We start from the raw sequence: 27,294 nt of genomic DNA on the forward strand, positions 1-27,294 counted from the left end.
AGAGGATAACTCTTGGTTAGCCGTTATTTGCTGGTCTTTCTCTTTAACAGGCTACAATGGAGTTTAACTCCTACCACGGAACTCTATATGCTATGATCAGTGTCTCTTGCCTGCTTTACACCTGCCCTAATATTCTATATAATGGGCTGATCTAAAATCCTATAGTCACCAATTATAGTCTTGATGAAAATGACAAAAATGTTCTCGAAAAATTCCCCTCCAGGTACCTTTTCAGGCTGGTCTGATCTGCTATTATTTCCTAGCTAGGGTAACAGTTAAGTATTAATATGAATACACTTGCAGATGTCAGAAGGAAAGTGGTTTCTTAGGACAGGATGAAAATGAGATGGCTTGAATTTCCCTGTGTACTGGATTACCTGACAAGCTTCCCAGTGCTGTTCTTGACTGTGCCACCAACAATCAGCTCCTCCTGCCAGTGCATATACTTCCTGGATAACCCATGACATCCACCATTCAAAACAAGGGCCATATCAAGAGGCTAAAACAGAAAGACAGCCACATAATTGGGGGAATTAGCAGGCAGGTCACATGCCTTGTTAAAATCTAGTGCATTCAGGGCTTGTTTGTTTCAGAGAGAACATTAAAAACAAGGCTAGTAAGAGGCGTATAGTAAATCTTACAGCAAAATTTTGCTTTATAAACAAAGTTCCATACACAAATAAAGTTATTGAGAATAAAATCTTAAAAATGAAAATAATAAAATGAAAAATGGAAATGGGGGGGAAAACATCAACATTTTCTCCTTGCCCATCCTGAGAAGAATCACTGAGGTACTCACTTTGGTTGCATTTTTGTTGGGGGCTGTGGCAGGGCAGTCTGGATCAGCAGGATTGAGGCAGGGCCGGTCCATGTAACCATGACCAACTTCAGCCTTATTCAGCATTTCCTCCCAGCTGTCCACTTGATAGTTTATTTTCTTTAACTCTTCTAGGAATTCCAAAGGGTCAAAGTTTGTCCACTGCAAAGGAGGTTTACCTCTGTGAAAGAAATTAGGAGGCAAGACAATGAAAAGAGGCTTCCAAATGCTTAGTAAAATAATAAGGCGGCATATAGTGCACGTACTACATGCAATTACAAGAGGCTTTCTTGGTACTGAAATAACGCTGCCATTCTGGGATCCCGCCATAAAGAACAAATGCACCTTTTGGGTCTATCTGTATGCAAACTTAAGTCAGGAAAATAATTCCTATGAATTATTTCAATCGACGAAGGTGGCAAGCAAAGAGCTAATAAATGAATGAAGGCACAAAGAATCTTTCCTTGCTGATACCTTGTATTTTAATACCTAAAAACAAAATTAGCCAGTGAGGCTTCTAAACAGAAGACTGAGATTCAAAATTAAGAGGGGGAAAAAAAAGAGGGAATCACAATATCAAATTAGCACTTGCTGGCCTAATAACTGCTTTGTAAATGTCATCGATCAGAATATTTGATCTCCATTACCTATAATAATCCCATGCTTATGAGCTCCCTCTGACAGCCTGGCAGTCAACCCCATAAGCCCCTGCTGCCTCTGCCATCGCCGCCATCAAGGCCACTTCCCCCCACACTCACTTTTGAATTTGTGCTGTTGACAGACCAGAAAGGCTTTTGGCTGCCTGTTATGTGGTTCAAACCACACTGTAGCTGCTTAACCAGGCTGAAGTCATTATTCAGAATCTCCCAACCAGAAAACACAAAACCCCTTATTTCCCATCTAAAACTGTACACTGAAGGTCAGGGTATGGCCACTGCAAATTGCTTTTGCAGATATGTGCAAGCTAGGACAGAAACAATAACCCAAGCACTAACTCTTACATAATTAACTGAAAATGTCAACACTGATTAACAATTATTCTTTAAATGATGCGGTATATAAAATATCCAACTGCTAAACCGAAGCATTCACTACCAGGGCCTTGAAAGATAGCAGATTTCCTCCTTATATGTCATTAATGTGATCCAAAAAAGGTTAGCATTTTACTCCATGGGAAGATCTTGAACTTCAACTCAAAATATTTAGCTCTGACATGTACCAACTAATAAATTCCCTCCTTACAGATAAGCTTGAGTGCGGTCTGCAAAACTGCAAACATTTTAAAGAGTTAAAAATCACACATACTCTGAAACCATTTGCATTTTTATTTGCATATAAATAGACTGGTAAAAGTGAATGAAATTTAATGATGCCTACAGAACTTTTTTTTTGAAAAGAGGAAAAATATTCTGCTGAAACCCCCTTCCCCCAACTATTCACTCAAAAAATGCACACGGAATTTCAATGTTTTTATTTCTTGTTCAAAACTGAAACAGAATAACCAATGATAAAATACCATCAGAAACATTCTAGAGCTTAGAAATCACAGACATCAGGAAACAAGATCATAACACTTACAGCAGGTATGCTGTCCCAGATTGTAACTTGGCGCCTTCCCAGAAGCAGTCCAAAGGTGTAATAATTAAACAAGGGTAAAGATATTCTATTATCTGTCAAAGTTAAAAAGGATAGGCCATGCATTAGGCTAATGCATACCACTGGAGCATTTTTTAGAATTTTCTTTGTAAACCAAAAGAAAATATACCTGATCCATGTAACCTGTTTCTGTGATAAGTTCTCCGGATTTGTAACACAAATGTTCCAATTTCCACTGCCTGGGAAAGGGCAGAGACAAAAATTCCTCATTGTAATAAAGTAAGGAAATCCATGCAGAATTAGAACTATAGAACATATAGAAAGAACCACAATTTCGATCACTTTTAAGTATGTCAAACCGAGCAGAGCTTTTGCCAAACAGAGACCCAACAAGCTTGCTTTAATGAGTAGATAATACTCAACTGTAATTAACATGTGGGTGTTTATGTAAATGAATGCCATCAAAGTACTTGAGAAGTCCTGATTTTTTTAGTATTCTCCCAATAATCTTGTTTACACTATTAATCTGCTTTTCCACATACATTAAACAGCTTCAGGGCAAATAATTTGGAGTTGAATTATCACAAATTCAATATAATTGGGGACTAAATCAGTCAGGCTTATAACATATTAACATATATTCAGGTGAGAAAATAGTACTGCCTTTTTTTTTTTTTTACTGGCAGATAATGGCCTTATTAACAGTGTTCAGAATGAACTTTCCTACTCTTAACCGTGTATCGGTGTTGTAAACAATGCCCGGTAGGTCCATTTCCCACTTTATAGTCTTCCCTTCTTGTCCTATAGAAATGATATTAAATATACTGACCTACAGTTACCTTTTAGCTATCATATAAGTATTATTACAGAGTTCTGGCATCCCTTGAAGAGTGCTATATAGGTCCATGTCTTTAGGGAGATAAGTCTAACTGGAAAAAAGAAAATTTAGAAATGGTAGGGGAGGGAAATCCAAGACAAAAAAAAAACAGAAATAAAAAAACTCCTTCTAAACTGCTCTATTTTATTGGTCACGCAAAGGAACATTCTGGATTTGCCTTCCTCCCCCATGGAATCTGCCCATACATTGCTCAGAACCCCACTAAAACGCCACCTTCCTGCTAAGCTTTCTTTGACCAGTGCTATTAAGAATGACCCCCTTCTCTTGAGCAGTGGGTGGTCAGGTCTCCTGCTTGACACCTGGAGCACCTGCTGTGGGCACTGCCTCTGTCTGGCTGTGTACATGCTTATCCATATTGATGTCTTTCTTCTCCCTAATTAAACTGTCGGCTGCTGAGAGCAGGACCCAAGTTATCAATCCATTCGTCCATCTATCCATCCACACCCACCCATCTATGTAAATGTTTATATTTAATTCCATATAGCATCAACACAGACTAGTACAAGTTAAGTCCTCACTTAATATCACTTGATCAATTAACTCTTCTTTACACTTGCTTGAGAAGAGCCTGGCTGTGTTTAGAAAAAACACTGCGCCTGGAGACATAAGGAAGGGCATGAAACCTGGCTATACTATTTAACAACTGTATGAACTTGGACAGATGCTCTAATCAATCTAATTCCCAATTTTCTCACCCCAAAATGAGATAGGTTGAACTAGGTATTCTTTAAAAAGTTCATACATAAAAGTTCTCTGGTTTCATCTCAGCTTAAGAGTGTTATTTCATTGTACAGCGGCTTTCACCTTCTCCAAAAGTAAATGACAAGCCCCTCCACCCCTCCAAAGTAGGTTCCAGATACAAATGCAGCTGGCATGCTCACAGTGGCCTGAGGACACCCGTTTCCACTTGTATATGTTACAAATTGCACTGGTTAGTTGCTTTCCCTACAAAGCTCCTGACAGACTGGGAGGGCTGCGCTGGTAAGAGCTGGGATGTGCTCTCCATCCAAGTTTGCCTGACAAAAGCGCTAAAATACATCTCCTTACATTTTTCAAAACTCTTTCATGTATACATGTACCTGATCTTGTTCTGGGAACCTCCTGAGAATAATAGAGCAAACGTGATCATAACTTAGTTTACAGATGAGGAACCAAGAATGTACTAAAGATGTATGACTTGTCCCACATCATGTTGGGTCCTAGAATCCTGTCTGCAGCCAGATGGGTCTTAGAGCCAATCCAATCAAGTCCATGCAGAGTTGAGGTTACAGCAGAGACAAGTACAGATTTTCATTTTATTCTCCCTCATTCTCCCCAGCCACTGAATATGTCTATGTTGCCACTTCCTCACCTCCTCTGTGAAAAATAAATCACACTTGCCAACCACTCAGTTAAGAGGTGTTGAAAGCCTACGGGGACAGGATGGAGTTATATAAATGTCAACTCAGTGGTCCCCTGGAAATGGGGTTTAGTGATAGTTATCTCAACGGTTCAGGGAGAAAATCCAGTTAAATTCAATTCATGCGGTTGGTCAGTCAACAAATTCCGAGTGCCTGCCCTGACCTAAATGCTGTACAAGAATGGACAAGATGTGGGCCCTGCCTTGATCTCTCACAGTTTAGAGAGATAAGAAAAAGTGCTGTTAGTTTTTTCCAGAACTCTTTCTGTGCTTTATTAACACAAAACATTGTTAAATTAGCTATGAAGCTAAGGGTGATATTTTGTAAAGCTGTGTATGAGTTTACATTATTCCACCTACCTGTCAGCAGGAATTCGCTATAGATGCTCAACCTCCTCTTCGCTTTCTGACACAAAGCAACAACTGTCAGGTCTATTCTTATTCCTTGCTAGTTGGCCAAAGGCAATTCAAAATCTAACTGTTCTAAAAACATTTTAGGTAATGAAACATCTTCAGAATAGGAGTATAGCCACCCAAGGGCTGCTTTAAGGATCATATGCATTTGGGTAGAGTGCCAAAATCCCTACTGAAAATACATTGCAAAATCATGAATCTGACTGGTTACCAAACTCTAGAAATGAATCAAGACTAAAAAAAAAAAAAAAATCATTTCGTTAAAATGCTATTTGAACTAACACCCCACGTGTATTTCCAGGACAGTCTTATTTACTAAAATAAAGGGCCCTAAGGCCAGCAGCCTCACCCCACCCCTTACCTGTTGTACATGTATACGTGGACCCGGCTGGCCTGGAGTGCCGAGTCCAGGTGTTGGCGGAGTGCTTCTGCGGTCAGGACATTAGCACCTTCTTCTTTCGGAGTCTGAATCATGAGTTGAGGATTAAACATAGCCTCTTCTCCAATCTTCTGGCGAGTATAATTTAATTCACGACTTACTCGTCCACCAACTGACAAACACACAAGTTTCAATTAGAACAGCAAAATCTCCAAATTCATGTTTTATCTGCTACTTCATTGAGAAGCAGAGGACACATGATAAACTGTGGTTATAAAAATGTGTGGCTGATGTTTGAGGAGTAAGTCATGCTATTGTTATGAGCAATGTTTAACTTTACCAATAATAAACAGAAAAAATACTCACTAAAACCATTAAGGACTACCCTGTCATACACAAACCTAATCTAATGCATGTGTCGTGGAAACCTAACCCATGAGTGCTTTGTGCACCTTCTAACTAAAGTACTGTATGTAGAAAGGGGGTAGGAGCCCAGAAAACTTGAGGCATCTTTTCCTTGCAGACCAGACCAGACCAGATACCGCTGTTACAATTTCTTTCATTTGTATAAACAATGAATCCCTACAGCACATTTCAAGATAAATGGCTTCAATTTACACCCTTCTCCTAAATAATCTGGCAAAGGTAACAAGTTAATGCTTCTCCTTGTAGGAAAAGAAACAAGGAAAGGTGACAAATGTGTATTCAGCAAAATACTTGCCAGGAGAAAATGAATATGGGGACCCGAGTCAGATGCACTCAGAGAAACCCTGCTGGAGAGGAACCAAATATATCAGCCGTAGTAGGTGTCTTGGGCAGGCCCTGGAACCTGGTTCTATCAGCCTCACCTGGTGAGCATCCAGAAAAAATAGGTGCCAGGCTGAGCCATCTGTGTTCTGGGAGCTCCCTGGGTAATTCTGAACCTACGGACGAAGCCAGAACCTCTGCCCCAGCACCACCCCTACACCCCAGAAGGCAGCAAAAGCCTGGCGTGCTGGAGGCCAGTGCCACTGGGCACAGTGACGTTGCTGCAAACTACTTTTGTCTTCCTCAGGTTCTAGGTTGTATTTCAGTTACGGTCTTAAAACAAGCCAGGCTCAGAATGCTGCACCTGGCTAGGAAGTATGGCTGTGTTTCATTTCTCAATGGGGCAGGCGTGTGGGGAGCCGAGTTATGAGGTAAAACTCTGGAGGATGCTTTGATCCCATGCAGTGAAGGGGGCTGTGAGAGAAGGGGCTGGGAGCAGCAGCAAACAGAGAATTCTAGAGCCTCCTCCCTACACATTCTCCAGGGCCCAGAGTGAGTCTGAGAGTGCCTACAGGCACTGATAGTGAGTGTTCGCCTAGGGGCAGGCCTTCAGCTGTATTGTTCAGAAAGAGCCTTCAGTGATCACTGCAGATTTCCCACGAGGAAGAATCCTTTTTCTTGAGGTTTAGTATTCAAGGACATAAACATTTTGTTCGGGCAAGCAAATGAGTACTGGGAACTGAGGGTTGTTTAGTTCTTTTGGCATATTTTATAAACAAGAGGGCAGGCTAAACAGCAAATAATGCCCTCAATAGGAAAATGAGAACAGATTTACAAACCAGCAAGGTCATCTGGGCAGGTTCCTGCAGATGGCCCAGGCCACCTCGGAACTCCGTGAGGTGAGGTCCAAAAGATTGTGTGTGTCAGTCAGAGAGAGGGAGGGGGTGGGGAAGGGGAGATAGGCGGGAAGGGAAATTATTGACCTACCTAAAGAATTAAGACTTCTCCAGCAGAAGTTTGACAAATGCCCTAGGGTATTACGGAGGAGTGTGCCATCAATATGAAGTTCAAGAAAGACCACAGGAAAACGTAGGAAACAACTTGCAATTCAGGACCAATTTACATAATGCTACAGGCCCTTTTCAGGATGCTTTGGCTCCTCTGGCAGAAATCACAATGCTTTACTATAACCAATTAACTAGTGAGCTGAATTACACTCAATCCCACCTTCTCAAGAGACAGAAAAGTAGTTTGAGGCTAAAAAGTCATTTATTAGCCCAGAGGTCACTTCTGAAAAGCTACAGCACACCAAGGAGCTCCAAATAGCCTTTCTGGAAAAAAGCTCAGCCTCTTCCCTTTTTCTCTGGCTCTGTGACACCACTGCCCCACACCTATAAATCATTTATATTTGCACCAGCCTCCTCAAACATTGGCTAGCACAGGATTTCTTATTCTGCTAACAAAAGTTGTCCTTCCTTTTACCTTTACTGAAGCTGAAAACTTTAGGTGACTTAAGACCTTAAGGTAAAAACAAACAGAACAGGCCCACAGGCCTCTCTTCCCAACCTTATTAGCAGAGCAGCGGCCTGAAGTTATAACCAAGAAGATGACGACCCCAGGGAGGAGCACACACAGGAAAAATCAGATGCAAAATTCCTGCAACTGACAACTTGGACTACACTCTTCCAGGCCAAATCTCATAATAGATCAATTACTTTATTACAGGTGATTTCAGAAATGATGCTATTTCCTACAAGATATAAAATAAAATGTACCTCAGGGGCTCATAATGTCACCTTTTTAGATGTTTCAAGATGTATATTTAAATAAACGCACGCATTTTAATAAAGGTGTACATTTTCAGGTCTCTGGAATTGAAACCTTTTTTTTCTTCCATCTCTTTGCTCATTTTGCTAATGAGACAACCAGTTTCACCCAAGGTAAGACTATTATCTAGGTGGACTGAGCAACTGTAGTTGAAAGACCCTGAATTCTAAAGCTTCCTCAACCACTTATGCTGCTTCCTACCTTTGACTATTATTAAATTCCATTTATTTTTACATATTACGTGGCCATATTCTGCTTAACATTTCACCTTATATTTAACTAAACAGGAATTATTTTTGCAAAACTATTCAGCAATTTTTTTTAAAAAAGTTTAGTTGACATCGACTTTACTCGACAAATGGTCCTAACACCATTTGTTCACCTGCTGGGCGTTTAGGGGTGTGCGCTGTGTGCTATGCCATGGGTGCTGTGGTGGATTGCACCAGAGTGCTCTTCGCTCCAGAGGCTCCCTGGTCAGTGAAGCAAACACGCCACAGACAAGCAAAGCAATAAAATAATCTCATGGCATGACAAGTGTCATGGAGGAAAGGAAGATAGTGATGCCTTTTGAGTTACTGGGTGGTAGGGTAAGAGCAGACCAGCTCCAATGAAGTGGACAAGGAAGAGTTCAAAGGAAGTAACTTTGAAGAGCTGGGAGAAGAGTGTTCTGGGCAGAGGAGCTGGCAACTGCAAAGCCCTCAGGTTTGGCTTCTGCAGGGAGAGAAAGGAGGCGAGTGTGGCTGGAACTTGGCGACACCATGACAATGTCATTCACTTGGTTGCAATGGTAGGTACGCTTAGCTCCTTCTCAGGTGTACCTGTGCCATAAACTACACGGCGTTTCTGTGATCTTACATCACTACTCACCCAGGGTGCTCTGGAACAAGCTACCAGAAAGGGGAAATCCTCTGGACAGCTCAATTTTATGGAGTCACCTGACTTGCTACCTCAGCACATGCTCCTGTCCTAAATCGTAGCTGAGTGACAACCAAAGCTGTTCCTTACATTGATGGCTTCTTTATCACGCACCAGTGTGAAGCTTGGCTTTCGGAAAGCCCCACAGAATCCATTTCAAGGGACTGAAATTACGGGTGTGATCTGGGGAAAATGATTTTCATCTCTTTCAAGATCAAAGACTCCCTCTATTATTTTTAAAATAATTGAATGTTCATAAAATACTGCATAGTCATTTTTGACTACTGAGCAGAATGAACCATAAGATCTGGTATTTATGATGCAGATGTAGGAATACTGATAGATATGTAAACAGCCATGATTGCTGTGTAGTGGTTTTATGTGTACTAGTCATCTTCCCATTTTTGGGTTTATCTCTATTTTTTAATTTTTCTGGAGTAAACATGTATAATTAAAGATTTCTACGTGACAAGAGAAAAACACATGAAAACATTTGATGGCTACTTGGTGGGAATATCAATTAAAAATAAGCTCAATGCAAAAATAACATGCATCTCTATCATATTCTGAGTCCTCACATTCCTTTCATTCTCCAATAAAATAAGAACCATCCTCTTAGAACAAGGCTCAGAAAAAAGTCATCTCAGGATCCTGGGACATAAAATAACCTTAATACATGTGTGGTGCTTTCCACCTGCAAAGCCCTTTTGAATTCATTATGTACTTATTTATAAATATTTTGCTCAGTGCCACTCCCCCATCAAATTGGGAAAAACTGGACTGGACAGGTGATGAGAATGGGGAGCAGAAGACCAGGGGGTTCGGAGTGCCAGCCCTTCCACCTCTGGTACTGAGATTTGAGGTGAGTCCATGATACAGTTAAACCTCAACAATAATGTGAAATTTCCCAAACCCTTAACCAGTAGCTGAGGTGTCCATTCATTTATTCATTTATTGCAGGGTATGTATGGATCTGCATATCACAGAGGAGAAGGTATAGCTGCAGCGTTTGGGTGACTACAGAGTTGGCTACCCCGGTTACAGGAGGCAGAATCAACCCTGTAACCCTGAGTCCACCTGCCCTTCGAGTCTTGTGGCTTCTGAGCACCAGCAGAGGATACAAGTCTAAGAGCACCAAATCCCGCACACCAGACTATAGGAGGCTCATAGCAAGATCTCTTAGAATACATGAAAGTATTACACAGGGCAAAGTTGCATCCAGATTTTTCACCATCGCTGAGGGGATAGTTTTGCAAGTAGAGCCCCATGGGTGGCAGCGGATAGGCCCCATTTTCTTTCTGGTCCCAGATGGGCAGAGAGATGAGGACACACAGGGAACAAGTAGCCCTAAGCCTCTTTATCTGCAAATGCCAACCGTCTTGTTCTCCAGAAATCTGAGGCTTGAACGAATTCTTTGAAAGAAGTAGGTTAAAGAGCATCACTTCTGCAAAGCTGTTTTTTTTTTTTTTAATTTATTTACTTTTTAAATACATTTGTCTCTGCCTCCCCCCCACCTCTTTCCCTTGCCCCCTCCCACCTTCCCTCCCTCAGCTCTTCCCCTTTGGTTTTGTCCATGAGTCCTTGCTATATGTTCCTTGACTTTCCCCTTCCCTTCCCTTTCTCTGCTCCCCCCCCTCCCTCTTGTCTCTGTTGATTTCTTTTCCTTTCAGTGTTGCTGGTCATATTTTCCTTGCATCTTTGCATTGTTGGTTAGGTTCCGCTTATAGGTGAGATCATATGGTATTTGTCTTTCGCCCCCTGGCTTATTTCGCTTAGCATGATGCTCTCCAGTTCCATCCATGCTGTCGCAAAGCTGTTCTTGATCAAGCTCTGCTGATCCTTTCCTCCCCAAACCAAACCCAAGTATGGTTTTCCCAGTTGAAGAGGGCTAGCTAGCACAGGTGAACCGCCATTCCATGCTGGGGTCCACAGGTGGGCCCATGTTATTCCAACCCATGGTAGACCAGAGACGCCCCCTTCATGATGTTCTCTGCTATATCCTTCCTTAGCACACACAGCCTTCTGCAGAGAGCTTAATACATGCCTGTGGCATTCATGCAAAAAAAGCTTTTTGCAAAAGCTTATTGTGATCCACAAAAAGATAATCTGGGTGACCAACCAAAGTATTTTTCCCAATAAATTCCAAGTCCTTTCAGGGAGGCACTGTCTGCTGCCCACTCACCTCAGTGCACCAGGCTCACGGGGTGGGGGGTGGGGGGGGCATACTTAGTGTGTCGGGTGAATAAATGAATGAACAGCCTCAATACCGAGTCTTGGGAACAGGCAGTCATCTGAATAAGATATTAATTCTCCCCAAAGCCTCAAAAAGTCAATCAGTCAAAACAAATGACCCTTTCAGCCTGAAAAGTACCCACTCAGAGTCCAATTAGGAAAATGGGGTCTGTGTATATGCAAGCGTAGCATTTGCATTTGATTAATTCCCATGAATTATCTAACAAGACGGCTAGAGATTTTTTTCCCCCTTTAGTTACTTCGGGTCCCTCTTTCAATGTTGTGATTAGTTATTGTGAAGGTGAAAAAAGTACAAATCTCTAAAAGGGTGTAACTGCAAAATTATGAACACCGGCTCATTTTCTAACTTGAAAAAAATGAAGATTCAGTAATTTGGGCAATTGGCTGAAAACTCCTAGCCTGTGAGTTTTAGTCACTCTTCCACCCATCTCTTTTATTCATGACTAGCCAACTGCTGCTTAAGCTTCTAGGCTGTTTTTCTCCTTGTGGGATTGTGCCCTTGGGTGTTGCCATGGGAAAATGCTAGAATCAGATAGCCCAAAGAGAATTTGCCTTCATGAAGGAAGCCCAGTGAGATGAAAACCACAAAAACAAGACAAGAGCACAGGACACATCCCTACCCCTCTCCATGGGGATGGGGTGGCAGGGCGGGGGGGGGGGGGTGCAGGGGAAGTTCCTGGAGGATTGTTTGGAGTATGCGTCTGCTGCAAGCCCCCACAACAGCTGTTTGTGGTGCCATCTGTTACAGCCCAGGCTGTTTCCTCTGAATGGCCTTCCCTGAAGCCAATCGCTCGCCCTGTCGGACACGATCAGGTCACCCTAGCATTCTGCCTGCACTCGACCTGCTTCCTGCAACAGTCCTCCTCACCTCTCAGTATTTCTTACAGGGCCACCAGCTCCCAAGATGACACTGCATCTGTCAGGAGGCTCATTCTTCATTGGTGACTTGCTGTGCAAGTGAGGACTGCAGTCGATGCGACCTAAAGCAGGCCTGGTGAATTCACAGCCTGCAGACCTAACGACATTCCTGGCTGCTGGCAGGACACAGGAAAGCAGAGCTCTGCCCTATCCGTAACTGCCTACCTGCCCAGTTGTGAACTGTCCCCAAGTCCTACTATGATTTTCACTTGAATGCTCTAGTGCTACAAACAAGCAGATGCACACCCAAGCTTGTCTTTCTGCAGGAGGTGAACAGGCACAGGAGGGTCCAACACAGCAGGCTCACTCAGAGGGAATGTTGAACCAGGAAGCAACACCCAGGGACTAAAGACAGCTTGCTGTTATCAAGGTCTAAGTTTTTAGTTAAGGCCTACTAATGTCTTTATTAAAAAAATAAACAGAAAACAAGCCAATAACAACAAAACTCAAATGCTTGCAGGGCAATGAGGTCTCTATAGAGCATTCAGGCTGTTGCATAACATTAACCCCAGTTCCCTCCTCCTAGCTTCTGTGGGGCTGACATCACCTCTCCTCTCTGTTCTCAACAGTCTTCTTGCCTTTGTCCCGCTGGGGCTCTTTTCAGTGGCATCCTACTTAGGCACGCACGGGGGGGAGAAGACAGCGCAAGTCCCCATCTCCCCCACCTTCAAATGCAGGGCACAGGCTCCTGCGCCTGTGAAACACCAGGATTGCCCAACTTGTCTCCCACAACTGGTCCTTGGCCTCTGCATTAGTGTGGGGAGAAGTCACTGGGGGCCACTTTCAAGATTTTGTTGCCATCAGGATTAACTGGATTAGAGACTGATGCATAAGGACCCCCTGCTGCCGTGAGGAAGTTTCATCACCAGGTCAATGGTGGTGTGAACTATATTCTGTCACCACCAATCCTTACGGACACCCAGCAAAGGGGGTGAGGGGTATTGATGGGGATATGGAACGAAAAAATGATTCAAGTGCAAAAATGCATGAACTTGTCATAGTAATAAATTCCTCCATTGTGCGTTTCCAAGAGTGTGAGCCATTCTAGACCGTTCTCCTTTCAAACCAGAAATCTATGTGACTCTTTTCTCATCTAATGAGTCCAATGATGATAGGTAAAATGGTGAGCATGGCTGCCACAAAGCACAGAGAAACTTTCAGCCCTTCGGCAAGACGAGTTAAGCAGTTTGGGAAGAGTCTCACTGTTGCAACCTTAAATTATGTTCAAGGTGAACCAATGCCTCCTCCAACAGTTCCCATTCTTCTAAAGGACAAATACTATCCCATCCAGTGGGGATCCCCTTCCCCTTCAATCTGAAGGAAAACAGTGTGGGCAGGAGCAGTGAAGGGAATGGGGGAGGGGGTGGGAGGATGGGGAGAAAAACAGAAGCACAGCTCTGCAAGTCATGCTCCCAGGAAACCATTTGACCCATTCACCTACCCAAAGTCCCCATCCCGTCACTGATCATGTGGGCCCTGCATGAAGTAAACACAATTTTTGGTTAAAGTAATGGGATTTCTGCAAGTGCGTGCCAGTGTGTGCATATGTGCGTGTGTTTTATAGAACAGGCCCTCTTGCACAGAACTGGGCTGTTCCATCAAAGCCGTATCTGTTATATTTCTGTCTTTCTCTTCTGTTTGGCGTATTCACCAACAAGAGAAAAGGAGGTAAGCTTTGGCGGCCCTGACCTGCAGCTGGAACACAATACTTTCGCACAGCCCTGCCGACCCCTGACATAAATTTTACACCGCAGCTGGCATTTACACACTCAGCATTACCATATGTATAGCTGCTCGGTGCTAATTATGCTAATCACCTGTCTAACTCGCTGCTGCGAAAAATGGTTGTATTTAGCAGTCCAGTGCCTACCAATGCAGCTTACTGTGTGGCTGAAATGTACATTCAGACGGCCCTGAATGGCAAGATTTTTCCACGTTGCTGGCTACATTCAGTCCTCAGAAAAATTTATTCAAGTCAACTGGTTTCGGTCCACAACAAAAAAGTTACGAGAAAAAAGTGAGTGTGTTCTTGCCCTAACATTCTGGATCTGCTTGCAAGCAAAATGATAAATCAATTGGTGTGGGAAACAAAAAGGGAGAGAGATTTCTTTTGGGAGCCATGTGAAACTGTAGCCTATTTAAAAAAAAAGGGGGGGGGAGGGTCATCCTATTCCCCAAATCTCTAGAAAGAACAGTTAATAGATATTTAGTCCTAATCCAAATTCTCTCAAATTCTAAGCCTTGTTTGCAATTAAGCAAGGTATTAAACATGTGCAATTTTTTTGTCCTGGATCATGTGTAGACTGAAATGATGGTTCATATTTGTTGTTTTTAAAACTTATTACAATAATGTGTATACATCATGGGGGAAAATCAGGTAAGAGAGAATTTCTTTGGCAGTTGGGAAAATTCTTTTGTTATTCTCTCTTAGAAATCCCCTATTTAAAAATACACTGTTTGATATCTACATCCATTTTGCAGTTTTCTGCACTAAAGGAGCAAAGGAAATCAGGGAAAAGGGGTGGGGACGATGGGAGAATTCAAGTAGGAAAACAAAGTGATGGCTGGGGGAAGAGACAATTTCCTTAATTTCAAAATTCCTATTTTTATCATCACTGTTTTTTAAAGCAATTTTCTTGGATCATACTACAGAATTGATTTCTTAAATCAGGATACTGTTCTTGAAGATTATTTTAACAATTATCCAAATTCAAACTGAAACTCCATTTCCTCCTAACTCACAATGTACCTTTATATTAATTTTTAAAAACCCTGAATTCAGTCTATCTAAGAGCTACCTAGTATTAGATGATTTAGATGTACAGATAATGTCTAAGTACCACAATTTCCTTGAATTCATTCTACCGGAGGGGTGGCCCTAAGTGCCATTACTTTCTCACCGCCATGTGGTCATTACTAGTAGATTCTTTATTTAAATTTAGAAACTGAAAGGCCATTATTTAGCAACATATTTTGGGCAACCCCCCAGTGCTACAAAACAGCAGAGCAGCTATGTGATACATTTAGGGTTTATATACAGAAGGTGCACCAATCCAAAAGGCTTTCTTAGACACAGGAGGGGGTCCTGAAGGAAGCTGGCCTCTCCTCTACTTGCTTTGCTCAACTTTCAATTTCACTCACAGTAGATGAAAAGGGTGATGTTCACTGATCCTTCTACGAAGTCAGTAGCTTTTTTACTCTCGGAACCCCCCCCCCTCCAAATTCTGTTCAACATCTGATACACTTATCTGACCCAAAGAAGCAATGTTATCCAAGCCACATCTTGCTCTCTCTGGCATCCCTATTCAAGTCGCTTTTCTTTGCCAGTCCAAAGCATTAATTCATCTGTAGTTCCAAATCTTGACAGTGCAGCCAAAAACAAACAACAGGACCACTACTGTACCCACTGCAGAGCACAGGGCTTACCCCCTCATTCCCTCCCAATTGCTCCCTCTTCTTAAATAGGAGATGGACCACCCTGCCTCATGGCACAGAGCAGTGTTTACATTGCAGTACTTGACTGTGTAATACATCTGGCATTTTTGGGCAGGATTCCTGAGCTAGGGGCCAGAAGCCCTTAAGCAATGATTTAAGGGGAAAAAATCATGCACATTGACTTAACAAAGCCCACTTCCAGTTCCTTTTGCTTACTTCTGTAACACATTTCATCAGTAACTGAAAACTCCCATGCTTGTTAATTTATCCTTACTAACAATAGCCAATGAAGCTTGTGTTGTGGCATGGAGACCTGCCTCGCACTAGCTTCGCCATCATAGCCAGTTGGTGTTTTGGGACCCATATGCAGTGTGGACTATTTAGACCAACTCACACCTGGGCTTCTGGATTAGAAATAAGGTCCAGGCTCCACATTATAAATCTCTCCAACAACAAACTTGTCATTCATTAGCAGGTACCTGACTGCCCACCAATGATGCAGTTTCCCTAACACATGACGACTGTTTTTTCCAACCATGCTCTAAGTCCAAATATAACAAAATAGTCTTAGTCTTTAAGTGATTGAGGACCGGATGCATCTCCACAACAGTTGAGCAATTTCCTAATGGCGGCAGTCTACTGTTTTGGAAGGCTAATGATCTCTGTGAAACTTTAAGGAACTTGTAGGAAAAAAGACTTCAGTGTAAAGAAAAAAAAAAACAAACCCTAAATCCAATTTAAGAGGAAAAAAATCTAGTATTACCATAAAGCACCCAATTTCAGAGTTTGGAAGCAAAGAACAAGTAATAAAATTATTTCTATTTTCATAACCCTGATAATATCTGTGTACAGTCAAGGAAGGTTTCCACTGAGGAAAATAAAAAACAAAACACCAAGGAGCTTCCTCCTTCTGAAGTACTTGCCAGAAGTACATTCATGAGCAAAACCCTCTGCTCTCTAGGACCTCATGTGGATGGACCACCTAATGCTGTGGAGTTGGCCAAAATTTGGATACAGAAATCTGTCCTTCTGTATCTCTATCCAAGCTCCAGTCCCCAGGGCTTTGGTGGTAGTTCCATCCAACAAGGCCTGAAGTAGTGAGCCTGGGTTGGAATATCATGTTTATGTTTCTGTTACCACCTCAGAACTGCTCCAGGCGTCCCAATTCCTCCATATACCATAGGACACATAAAGCACAGGGGACCGAGTCTTATTTCACACTCCACTTGTCAGTGGGTTCTAAATTTACTGCAAAATTTCATAAAAATGTCATGATTCTTCAACAGGGGGAGCATGTCTGCTGACAGGACCCCATCAAAGAGTATGGTCTTGGAACCAGCGTTCAGCAAGACAGGAACCCCACATGATGCAGATGGTAGCTCTGCATCTAGCATTCAAAATAATACATTATTCCCTGTTAGTTTGTGATCAACCAGCTTTTCTACTATTTCAGATTTTACACTAGTCATTCCAGATATCTACTGGGAGGAAATGAGTTGGGCAGTTTAGGAATAGGTGGGTAGAAGGAAGGGCAGGAGGGAGAGAAAGAATAGGGAGGAGAGAGGCGAAGATAAACAAAGGAATAGAAGGCGTGGAATAAGGGAGAATGTAGGAAGCAGAAGGGTTCTGGGAGCCAGTGAGGGGCAAAGGAGATGATGTTATAGTAATAAAGTCATATGGGTATGATGATTATTCTCATATAGCTGTAAGTCTCTCAACTTTTTTTTTCAAAGTATTGTCAAAAGAATTCTGAGTTAAAATACTTTATTTCTGCAAAGTGGCCTCTATTAAAAATCTGGTCCCCTTTAAAATAATTTAAAGATATTTCCATACCTGTTTTAAAAGCCAAAAACCTTTTAAAATCAAATGCACACACAAATCCGTGCACTTACCCAGCCCCAGCAGAACAGACTACTCTTCCAGTGGCTAAATCTGGGCAGACAGCTGGCAGCAACAAAGTGGGGGGCAGCACAGAAGCAGCCCCTTCTGCTGGAGAACTGTGAACCCCCGCAACACAAGAAGAAGGGCAGACAAGTTACAGCTCAGCCTGAGTGGACAGAGCTCCGGGGTCATGAGGAGGTCAGCTTTGAAGGAGAAATCCCAATGAAATATAAACATGGCATTGTGGAAAACAGACAAATCTCCCATAGCTTGTCCAGCCAGCGTTAATCTCGCCATCAGCTGTGGCGCATAATCCAAACAAACGGGATCCGGCAGTTCGTACATCTGGAAGCTGTCATCTTCTGGGGCCTCCCAGTGGTGCTGCGTGCATCTGAAACACCCCATCACCCAAAGTGGCTTCTAAACTTGTTGGAGGTTACGAGTGGCAGGCAGTGGAGAGATAGGGAAGACTCACAGGGTCAAAAAAATTTTTGATATTTTTAAAGCAGTTACAGTTTTAATTGTCTTTCTCCAGAAACAAAAGAAATACCACAACTGCTTCCACCTATACATGTGTGCCCACTGTTGGAATTTAATCAATACTGATCTAACAAATACATTCTTAATTTTTAAAAGTACACAAGGAACCAAGGAGCAGAAAGGAGCTGCATGGCATTCTGCCTTTTTGTTCCTTGTGAAATTCACCCAAACTGACAGCCTGGGAGAGCAGAAACTGAGTATTAACCTCGGAAGGGGCAGTCAAAGCAGAACCCATCCCACCTCTTCCTGACTGACATGCCTCAGTCCCTCCAGCTGTGCTGTGCAAAGACACCTGAGGAAAAGTGGTTTGTGACAGGAACATCTGGAGAGCTAGACCACTATAAAGCTAATAACAGGCTATGTGGACTTAAAAAGGAGCTGTTATTTCAATATGAACAAAATTCAGTGGTGTCTTTTACTGCTTTTTACAAAGTCATCTCCGTGCTAAAACCTTCAGCCTACTGTAGCTGAAATGCAACAAAGTCTATCTGGCAAAATTAAGTCACCCGAGGAAAAAGTAATTGAATATAAAGTTTTTTCTTTCTTCCATGGCCTACCCCCTCCCAACTTGTCATGGTTTTTATTTGATTTTTAATATAATTTTAAGAAAAACCAAAAATTTAAATTATTAGTATAAAAAATGAGTTACCTGGGTCAGTGAATATGGGATTGGAAGAATTACCTTAAAGAATAAAACTTCTGCATTCAAGGCAAAGAATAAAACTTTTGCATTCCAGGTAGTGCATTAGCAATCACAACTCTACCATAATAAAAGCCTTCCATCTGCACTGCATGGGTCTTCCGATCATAATCTATTATCTAAACCAGTGGTTCTAAATTGGAACAATTTGTGCATCATCACCCCTCCACAGACACCCACATTTGGCAATGGCTAGAAGCAATTTTGGTTATCACAACTAAGAGGGTGCTACTGGCATCTAGTGGGTGGAGGTCAGGGATGCTGCTAAACATCCTACAATGCACAGGACAACCCCATAAAAGAGAATTACGCAGCCCAAAATGTCAATAGTGAGAAAATTTGCTCTAAGCAGAAAGGATGGTGCAGCTCAATTATCTCCTATCACCGCCAAGAGCACTGAAGGCATAATGCTAGCTAGGTAGTGTAAACGAGAGCACTTATAAAACTCAAGCAGGCATTTTTAAAAAGTTCTAGTTCACTTTTTTAAAAAAAGTTAGTTGCTCCTTCCTTGACACCCTCCTCTCTTAATGCTGACCTCCAGAGATGCTAATAAGCAAACACAAGACAATATGGACTCATTTCAAGACTGTTTCCTTTTGCAGTAAAGAAGGTTCAGGGGCTGGCCAAGCTTTGAGGAAAAACCAAAAAGCTCAAAGATGTAAATAACCATTCTGCCTCTGGGATTGCTACAACAAACTTGCATCTGAGCGAGGTGGGAGTGTGGGGGGCGGTGGGGGGGGGGTAGTAGACATTAAGGGAGACAAGAGGATAAAAATTGCTAAGCAAAAACAAAAGCCAACAGAGAAATGGGCAAGACTAAAAAGAAAGCACTTCCTTTCTGTGCCAGAAGGATAAGATCCAGGCAAAGTACTCTGGTACCAGGGAGGGCACCAGAGGACAAAATTAGTGGCAAACCATGAGACAAGTCAAGATTGGCTTAAAAAAAAAAAAAAAAAAAAGAGCTGGCAGCCCCCCCACCAAAGCCCTACACACATTGAAGACCTTCCTGCTGTGTGGCTGGACCTTCAAGACTTAAGGCTCTCACTTCACACTTGATGTTCTAACCAAAGGCAAGCACTGAGAGTTCTCTTGGAGAATACGCCCCTGTCCCCTAAGCCTTTGTTCCTCCTGGTCCTTCAGCCTGCAATGCCCCAGGACCCCTAACTCTCCAGCCCCTGTGCTTGGCTCAGGCCTCCCTTCCCTTGGGGCTGTCCTGCCACTGGTCTGTATGCCTGCTGGGTGGAGGCACCCTGAGGCCAGGGACTGTGGCCTTTCACTGTCTCTCTGGCCGTTTGAGCAGTGCCTAGAACAGAGCAGGCACTGAGAATATGTGCTCAATGAATATTTCTATTTTGAAATAACAATTAGTCTCTCCCTGGACCTTGCTGGCACTGGCACATGTTCCAGTAACGGCAGATGTCCACTACGTCATTCTTTTACCAAACTCCATTTACAAGTGAGCTAGATTTGACGTTTTTAACTTGACCTAAGACTCAAGGTAACATCTAAAGTATATTTACAGTTTCTTAAAAGTCAATCATTGAACATTTTAACAACAGAATAAAAAAATTCTTATCACCAATTCCATAAATAATGAGACAATCTTCCTTATCTAGCTCATACTGGTCAGCACATTGTAGCATGTTAAAAAAGGCATGAAATTTAAATCAAAGGATACCTTTAATTTGCTGGTTACATTAAAAAGATAACATTATTTTGGCAGATATGAGGATGCATGTAGTTAGTCTATGTACATACACAAACACAAAGGCAAGTGGAGATTGATCGATCGATCTATCAATCAATCACCTATCTATCTAACTGTCCACAGGGTTGGGCAAAAGTAAGTTTGAATTCAACTACCTCAGGAGGCTAACTCAAGCAGGTCCCTGAAATTCAGGTATACTGATTTTCAAAGACTACCAGAAAGTGTAAATAATGAAGGTCAGCAATTTGAGCACTTACGAGATTTGTATATAAGTGCACTGTGCCACTCTTTTGAATTAATAAAGCTATTGTAATAATCATAACTTGCATGTCTTTTTCCATATGGACAACTGTAAACCTACTTTTGCCGACCCCTGTATATGTATGTATTTGTGTGCATACATGTACATACCTCCAGTTGCCTGTGGGTATGTATACATCTGTGTATGCATACATGACATTTTTTTAAAGTCAGGAAAAATAGCACTTACCGAACTGTCCCTCAGCATTCCTCTTCCCATAAAATCTCTTACGCTTTCTTTTCTTCTGTTGCTTTTTAACCAGGGAAATATGCAACCCCTATCGTTTGCTGTATTTAGTGTAGTAGCAGGTACCCTGTTTGTACCCAGAACTTTTACAGCCCCTCTTAAGAAATCACTATCTAACAAGACTACTTTGCTGATAGTGCTGAGGAGTTTAAGAGATTAAAGTTCAAAATTAACCTAATTTCTGAGTTTGTTACTCATTTGCCTGTACTACAGTATAAAACAGAAGAAAATTCTTATTCCTGAAATCAAATTCTCACACTATTTACTGCTGACATGAACAGTAAACTCACTGTATCATACACAAGACCTGTACTTTGAATTTAAATTAAAATTATAAAATGGTATGGTGGCCTCCTTGGTTGAGTTTCCTTGCATTTATCAAGCTGCTGCTTTTTCTACAGGGGAAAAGTCTAGTATAGAGTGAATGAGTGAATGAATGTCAAACGGAGGTCAAGGCAACAGGAGACCAAGATGACTTAAGTCAATGATTTTCAACCAGTGTGCTGCAAGAATTTTTAAAACATGCAATTTCTGACTATTTAGTAAGGGGCACCGACTTCTTTTCCCTTAGACTGTCAAATTCAAAAAAAAAAAAGGACAACAACCAACACAGCATAGCTGTTGGTGTGAATGGCCTGTCTTGAACTGTAAATATATAGGTGATATGTTGCATCTTATTGGTCACATCACATAATAAGATTGCATCTGATTAGTTAATCCTTGGTGCCAGAAATCCTTATATACTGTACAAGTATAGACACCTGATTTTTTAAAATGTCACTTTGGAGCAAAAAGAGTAATTACCATTATTATTTTTTTGTAAATCAATCAAAATTATACCTATTTTTTTTTGTCAGACTGGCAAAAGATATATTTTTGGTGTTCTGCAGAATTTTAGTATATGTGAGCCTCTAGATGAAAAGGGTTGAAAATCACAGACTGAAGTCAGTAGGTAGAGTGGTCATATTGACATGGAGATTCCATAGTCTCTCATATAAAAAAGGACAATAATCCAGTTATTTTATATATAAAACATTATAAAAGCTATCATGTAACAAAAATAAAGATAATAACGGTAGCTACTTTACTGAGTTGGAAGGCATCTGATAATGATAAATGGTAATAGTAGTTGCTCAATAAGTACTGAGTAGATAATATTTGGCTGAAATGTCAGTGGGTCACACGAAATTGCCAAAACAGAAAGGGAAGAGAAAACGGCTCAGAGGCCAAAAGTAGGTAAAATGAGACTCATCTCAGGTGTGTTAGTCCCTAACACTCTCTCACTAAGGTGGAGCCTGGGGAAACCCTACTAAGCACCTTGCTCCTCCTTCCAGGAACTAAAATGCAGTAATGCAGAAACACAGTTGCTTCTAGAAATATACAATGTTAAAATAAAATTACATTATTTCTCTGTAAACCCATTAAAGGTCTACCTAAAAGTCTTCCCCAAAACAACAAAAAGTGATCTTCCGTCACCAACAACCAACAAATTTTTTGGCTCACATGTTGGAAAGTGAACATGTGGACAGAGCTGGGGGCCCCTCTGCTCATTACATCCCTTGCTCTGTCCTAGAACATGTGATAGGTCCCACAGTCTAGCCAATCACATGTTCGAACTACAGCCCTGATGTCCAGGGCCCACCTGAGCTATTGCACCCTATTCCCCTCATCCTGGAGGGGTCGCCACTGCCAACTGTCCACTCAGTTTGGGTCTTTGCCTGAACCTTTTCTGAGCTGCTGCTTAGAATTCCCTCCTTCTTTCCCCTTTCTCCAACTCGCCCTAATTTGCCTCACTACCTCCATGAAAGTTGTGTTTTGTTTTGTTTCTTTTTCATTTTACTTTCACCGCCCACTTCAGTAGTTTTAAAAGGCATGAATTTGTGCTCAGGAGTGCTTCACATGCTTCAGTGTCCCTTACAATGCCTAGCACAGAGCTAGGGATGTTACAGGTACTCCGTAAACTTGTTGCTAAAACATCATGTATGGTCAATAAATCCCTTCTTTTATCTACCAATGACATTGAAGTGTTGCACTGAGATAAATTACCCCATGGATTCAATCCAAATAACACTTCTGTATTAATTACCAAGCTACTTAAGGCAAGAATGTTTTCTGGTCTTAATTATTTGGACTATTACTTTAGTTGTCACTTCTCTCAACTAAAGATTTCACCATATGCTTCCAAAACACTGAAGGCTCAATCTTTTCAAACAAAATATTCTCCAAAGGTTAGTTTTCCAACAGCATTCTGAAAGGGAGCAATTACGCATGTAACTGAGGCTTCTAAATTTTGCCTTAGGTAGCAATCGCTAGGAATGCTCCACATATTCTCGTTTGAAATAGCTACATCATTACCTCAATCCCTCCCTCCCATCCCAGTGTAAGAAGCCAGCCAAGGCAGTGTTAGGGGTTAAAATGTTTCCAAATATCAAGACTCACTTTCCAAAAAGAATTTTAAAAAACAGAAACAAACAAAAAACCAAAAATCTGTATCACCAAAAGAATGTAAAATGTTTCGGTGTGGGAACGGGGGAATCTATTTTAAGTTTACAACTTGCTTAAAAAGGCTTCAGGGGCCCCCCCGCCCGCCCCCCACCATTGAGGAATGCAGTTAAAAGACTGGCAGAACCCCTTGGAGAGCTCCTGTAGCCCCTCGCTCCAAACACGCGTTCTTAAAACACATTTCTTCTTTCAGCCTGTAAAACGCAGCCTTCCCCTTAGAATAATTCCATTTTAAAAGCCCCCACCCCCGAGGAAACATTAATCTACTTTGTGAACATGCGTTCCACTCCGTGCTTTACAGGTTTTTCTCCCCCCCCCCAACTCCTTCCCCCAACCTCCTCGCCCTTTTTTTTTTTTTTTTTTTGGTACCTTGAGACAAATGTTTTTTTCCCCCAGAGCTGAAAGCTGTCCAAAAACAGGACCACACACGCCGCCGCCTCCGCAGGCCCGCGCTGCTCCCGCCCCCACCCTCCCCAGCACGGCGGCTGCGGCTGCGGCCGCCGGGGGCGCGCACACTCCCTCGAGCCGGAGGGGTGGCCTTTCTCGGCGCCCCCCTCCTTTTCTCTTTGGACTTGGTGGGTGGGGTGGGGGAGGACGGAAGCCGAGGACCAGAGCCAGGAGCGGAGAGGCCTGCCTCTAGCCGCCTCTTGGGGCGCGGCGGAGGTGGGCAGCAGCGGCGGCTGCAGGCCCCGCGGCCCCCGGCAGCGCAGTGGTCCATCCCGCGGAGGGGCCCCCCGCGCCCCCGCCGGTCCGCCCCCGCCGCTCTCTCCCACAACACCTAGCACTGCGCAGCGCCCGGAGTAGATTACAGCGCGGCCTTTGTCGGGAGGGCCTGGCTCTCGGCCAGACGCCCAAACAATAAACAATTCCCCCTGGTGCGGGCAAAGGGTTTCTTTCGCTCGCCACCGAAACGCTCTAGGTGTATGCTGGCAAATATCTTTATCAATTGGAAGGAAAAGAAGTGGCCTGGGGCGGGGGGTCGGGAGGGCGCAGGCCGGGCGCTGGGTCTCTTACCTTCCACCCACAGCTCCTCCACGTTGGTCTCCAGATTAGCTGCCTTTAATCCCACAGCGAAGGCCCCAAATATGAGGAGGCCCACAACCAAGAATTTGCCGCAGTTTTTTTGAATGTAACAACCCAGTTTAAATAAGAGTCTCTGAAACTTCGCTCTCAGCCACAGCGGCGCTTTCCGGCCAGTAGCTTTCCCCTGAGGACGAAGCAGAAAGAAGGAGTGGTGAGCGCCGGGGAGTCGCGGCACGCGCGCCCACGCCCGCTTGCGCGCACCCGCCAGCGGATCCCGCGAAAGCCGTGGGGGATGCCCTAGAGGCTGGAACCCCAGCCTGCACGGGAGAACGCGAGCGGCGGGGGGGGGGGGGGGGGGGGCTGGGTATAAATCAAAGTCGGGCTGCCGCAAGTAAGTTGAACCTCACTACAGCAGGCGCGCCCCCACGCGTGGCCTGCATAGCATCCCCGAGTTCAACTCGAGGCGCTGGCGGGGCGTGCGGGGGGCGAGGGGACTACAAGAGGAAAGGAAGCTGAGGCAGAGAGGGGAGAATCACTCAACACAGGCAACAGTCACGCCGGACCTGATAGGGAAGGGGCTGCGTAATCTCTGCGAAAAAGCCCAACATTGAAGAACCAGCAAAGCTCGGTTCCTTTCTGCGCGAATCCTGCCCCACACTTCACCTTTCTTGGGGTACCCACACGGGGACGCGGGCTGGGGGGCTAGCGCGGTTGGGTAACAGTGTAGTGCAAGATTCCCCATTCTGATCCCCGCCCGGCGTGGTAGTAAGGGAATCCACGTGGTGAGCGCGGCCGCCGAAGCTTACTCGGGACGCATTTCCAAGCGTTGGGAGATGCTGTGTGAGCTGAATTAGGAAGTGGGGCAGCCATCTGCAACTTACGACAATATTTGTGATCGGAAGAGGGCAGCCACATGGATTTTTCCCCTCCTCTCCCTTCCCTTCTGGTTAAACGTAAAAAGCTGCGGAGTGCACAGAGGAAGGGCCCAGGCCGGCGCGGGCGGGTGTCCCGACTAGGCGCTGGTTGCTCCCGGCGGCGGTGTGTTCCCGGCACTGGCCGCATCCCCGATAGGCCCTGTCTGGGTGCTCGCCTTCCCCGGATTCCACACATTTCAGCGAGCCTCGTAAACACAATGAATCCGGCCGCTCCGCAGACCCGGACCGCGGATTTAAGGTGGCAATTTGTTTACAACTTTTCCTTTCCCCCCAGGTTCTGAGAAGAGGTGTATCAAAAACTGGAAGAGAAGAGGGGAGATGCCCTCTTCCGAGGATAATTTTTAAGGGAGCAGAGATTTCATGCTCAACAAAAGCAAAACCGGCTGCCAAAAAAGGAAACCACCTTTATTTCGCCTCCCTCCCCCCCTTCTCTCCGCCTCTCTGTACTCCGCCTCCCCCCTCAAAGAGGTGAAGAAATGTGGCAGCATTACAGGGGTTTGGGCTGGAAATAGGGGCAGGAGCACGGGAGGAAGGGGCTCCAAGGCAGGGGGCGCCCAGCAGTGCCGCGAAGAGGCTTGCCCTCAAGGTGGTCCACTGTGGACCGCTTTCCAATCCTCCGGAAAAGGCAAGCCGGGAGGGCGCGTGTGCGCGCGCGCACGCGCACCCGCGCGCGCGCACACACACACACACACACACACACACACACACACACACACCCTCCACCCCCTGCGGACCTCAGACAGCCCTTTCCTCCCAGGACCGGAGGGAGGGTTTGAATTTTTCAATCCCCGCTTGTCTGCTTCTTTTCCTGGAGGGGTGTGTGTGTGTGTGTGTGTGTGTGCGCGCGCGCGCGCGTGTGGGGTGTGTGTGTGTGTGTGTGTGTGTGTGTGTGTGGCCGGGCGATCCCAAAGAGGAAGAGGAGGGAAGAGAGAGTAGGAGGGGAGGAGAGTCTGAAATGCACCTTGGAAATCTGCTCCAGAGCAAAGGCGGCATCGCAGTAGCTGGGCCGGTGCAGATAGTCCCGGTCCGGCGCGGCGTGGCGGCGCAGACCCCCGGTCCGTCTGCGCCTCCCGCCTCCGGCTGGACGGCCCGGAGCTCCGCCGCAGCTGCCGCCGCCGCCGCGATCTTGGGGCTCCGCGGCGTTACCAGCCGAAGCCATGTTGCCGCCGCCGCCGCGGGAACCGAGGCTTCCCGGGCCGCCCGGCGCGCTGCCGCCGCCGCCGCCGCCGCTGCTGCTGCAGGCTCCCGGCGCGCCCCGGCGCTGAGCTCGCGAGGACGCTGCTCGCCGCCGGCTGTTCGGGTTGGGGCTCCGGTTGACAGACCTGGTGCTGCTGCTGCCGCTTGTGCTGCTCACACGGCGGGCGCTGCTGCCGCTGCGGCCACGGCCGCTGCCGGGGAGTCAGACCCTGCGCCTTCCATTGCCACATTGCGCGGGAGTCCCGAGGTCTCTGCGGCCGCCGCTGCCCACATCCAGTTCTCGGGCGGGCGAGAGCCGGCGCGCGGAGCCAGCCTGTCCTTCGGGCGCTCGCGCGGCGCTTCTCGCGGTCCCCAACTCCCCCTACCTGCCCCCCGCCCCGCGCCGCGACCCCTTCACTGCAGAAAACGCCAGCAAATCCCCGCCGCTCTCGCTGGCCTCTCTGGCTCCCTCGGCGCCTCCCGGGTCGCCCGAGCGGCCGCGGAGGGCAAGCCCAGAGTCGCCGCCGCAGGGTCCGTGGGTGCCCGGCGGGTCTCAGCGCTGCCGGGCCGGGGCAGCCACCGCCGCCGATGCTCCCGCAGCGGCTGCTGCTGGCGGTGGCGGCTCCTGAAGCTGCTGCTCGGGCTCTGGCTGCTGGGTTCGCGGTGGCTGCTCGATCCCGGACT

General features: G+C 44.8%; 1 protein-coding gene across 6 annotated transcripts in view; it reads right to left on the reverse strand.

The window, feature by feature from the left end:
* Positions 1–26,676, reverse strand: part of PTCH1 (patched 1) — a 61,052-nt gene extending 34,376 nt beyond the window's left edge. For 5 of the 6 annotated variants that reach the window (XM_054588092.1, XM_054588093.1, XM_054588094.1 and 2 more), the window contains exons 1-7: positions 26,396–26,676; positions 24,491–24,683; positions 5,486–5,675; positions 2,583–2,652; positions 2,396–2,487; positions 800–998; positions 378–499 (exon numbers count right to left, since the gene is read on the reverse strand). In XM_054588092.1, the coding sequence (XP_054444067.1) occupies positions 378–499; positions 800–998; positions 2,396–2,487; positions 2,583–2,652; positions 5,486–5,675; positions 24,491–24,683; positions 26,396–26,593 (1,064 nt within the window). In that variant the 5' untranslated portion in view covers positions 26,594–26,676. Of the gene's footprint in view, positions 1–377; positions 500–799; positions 999–2,395; positions 2,488–2,582; positions 2,653–5,485; positions 5,676–24,490; positions 24,684–25,380; positions 25,426–26,395 lie in introns of those variants that run through there. The other variant, XM_054588095.1, reaches the window with a different exon arrangement.
* Between the last annotated feature and the right edge of the window lie 618 nt (positions 26,677–27,294).

This window comes from Pteronotus mesoamericanus, unplaced genomic scaffold, assembly GCF_021234165.1.
Source record: "Pteronotus mesoamericanus isolate MK-2021 breed Mesoamerican mustached bat unplaced genomic scaffold, CSHL_Meso_final scaffold_125, whole genome shotgun sequence".
Classification (NCBI taxonomy): domain Eukaryota; kingdom Metazoa; phylum Chordata; class Mammalia; order Chiroptera; family Mormoopidae; genus Pteronotus; species Pteronotus mesoamericanus.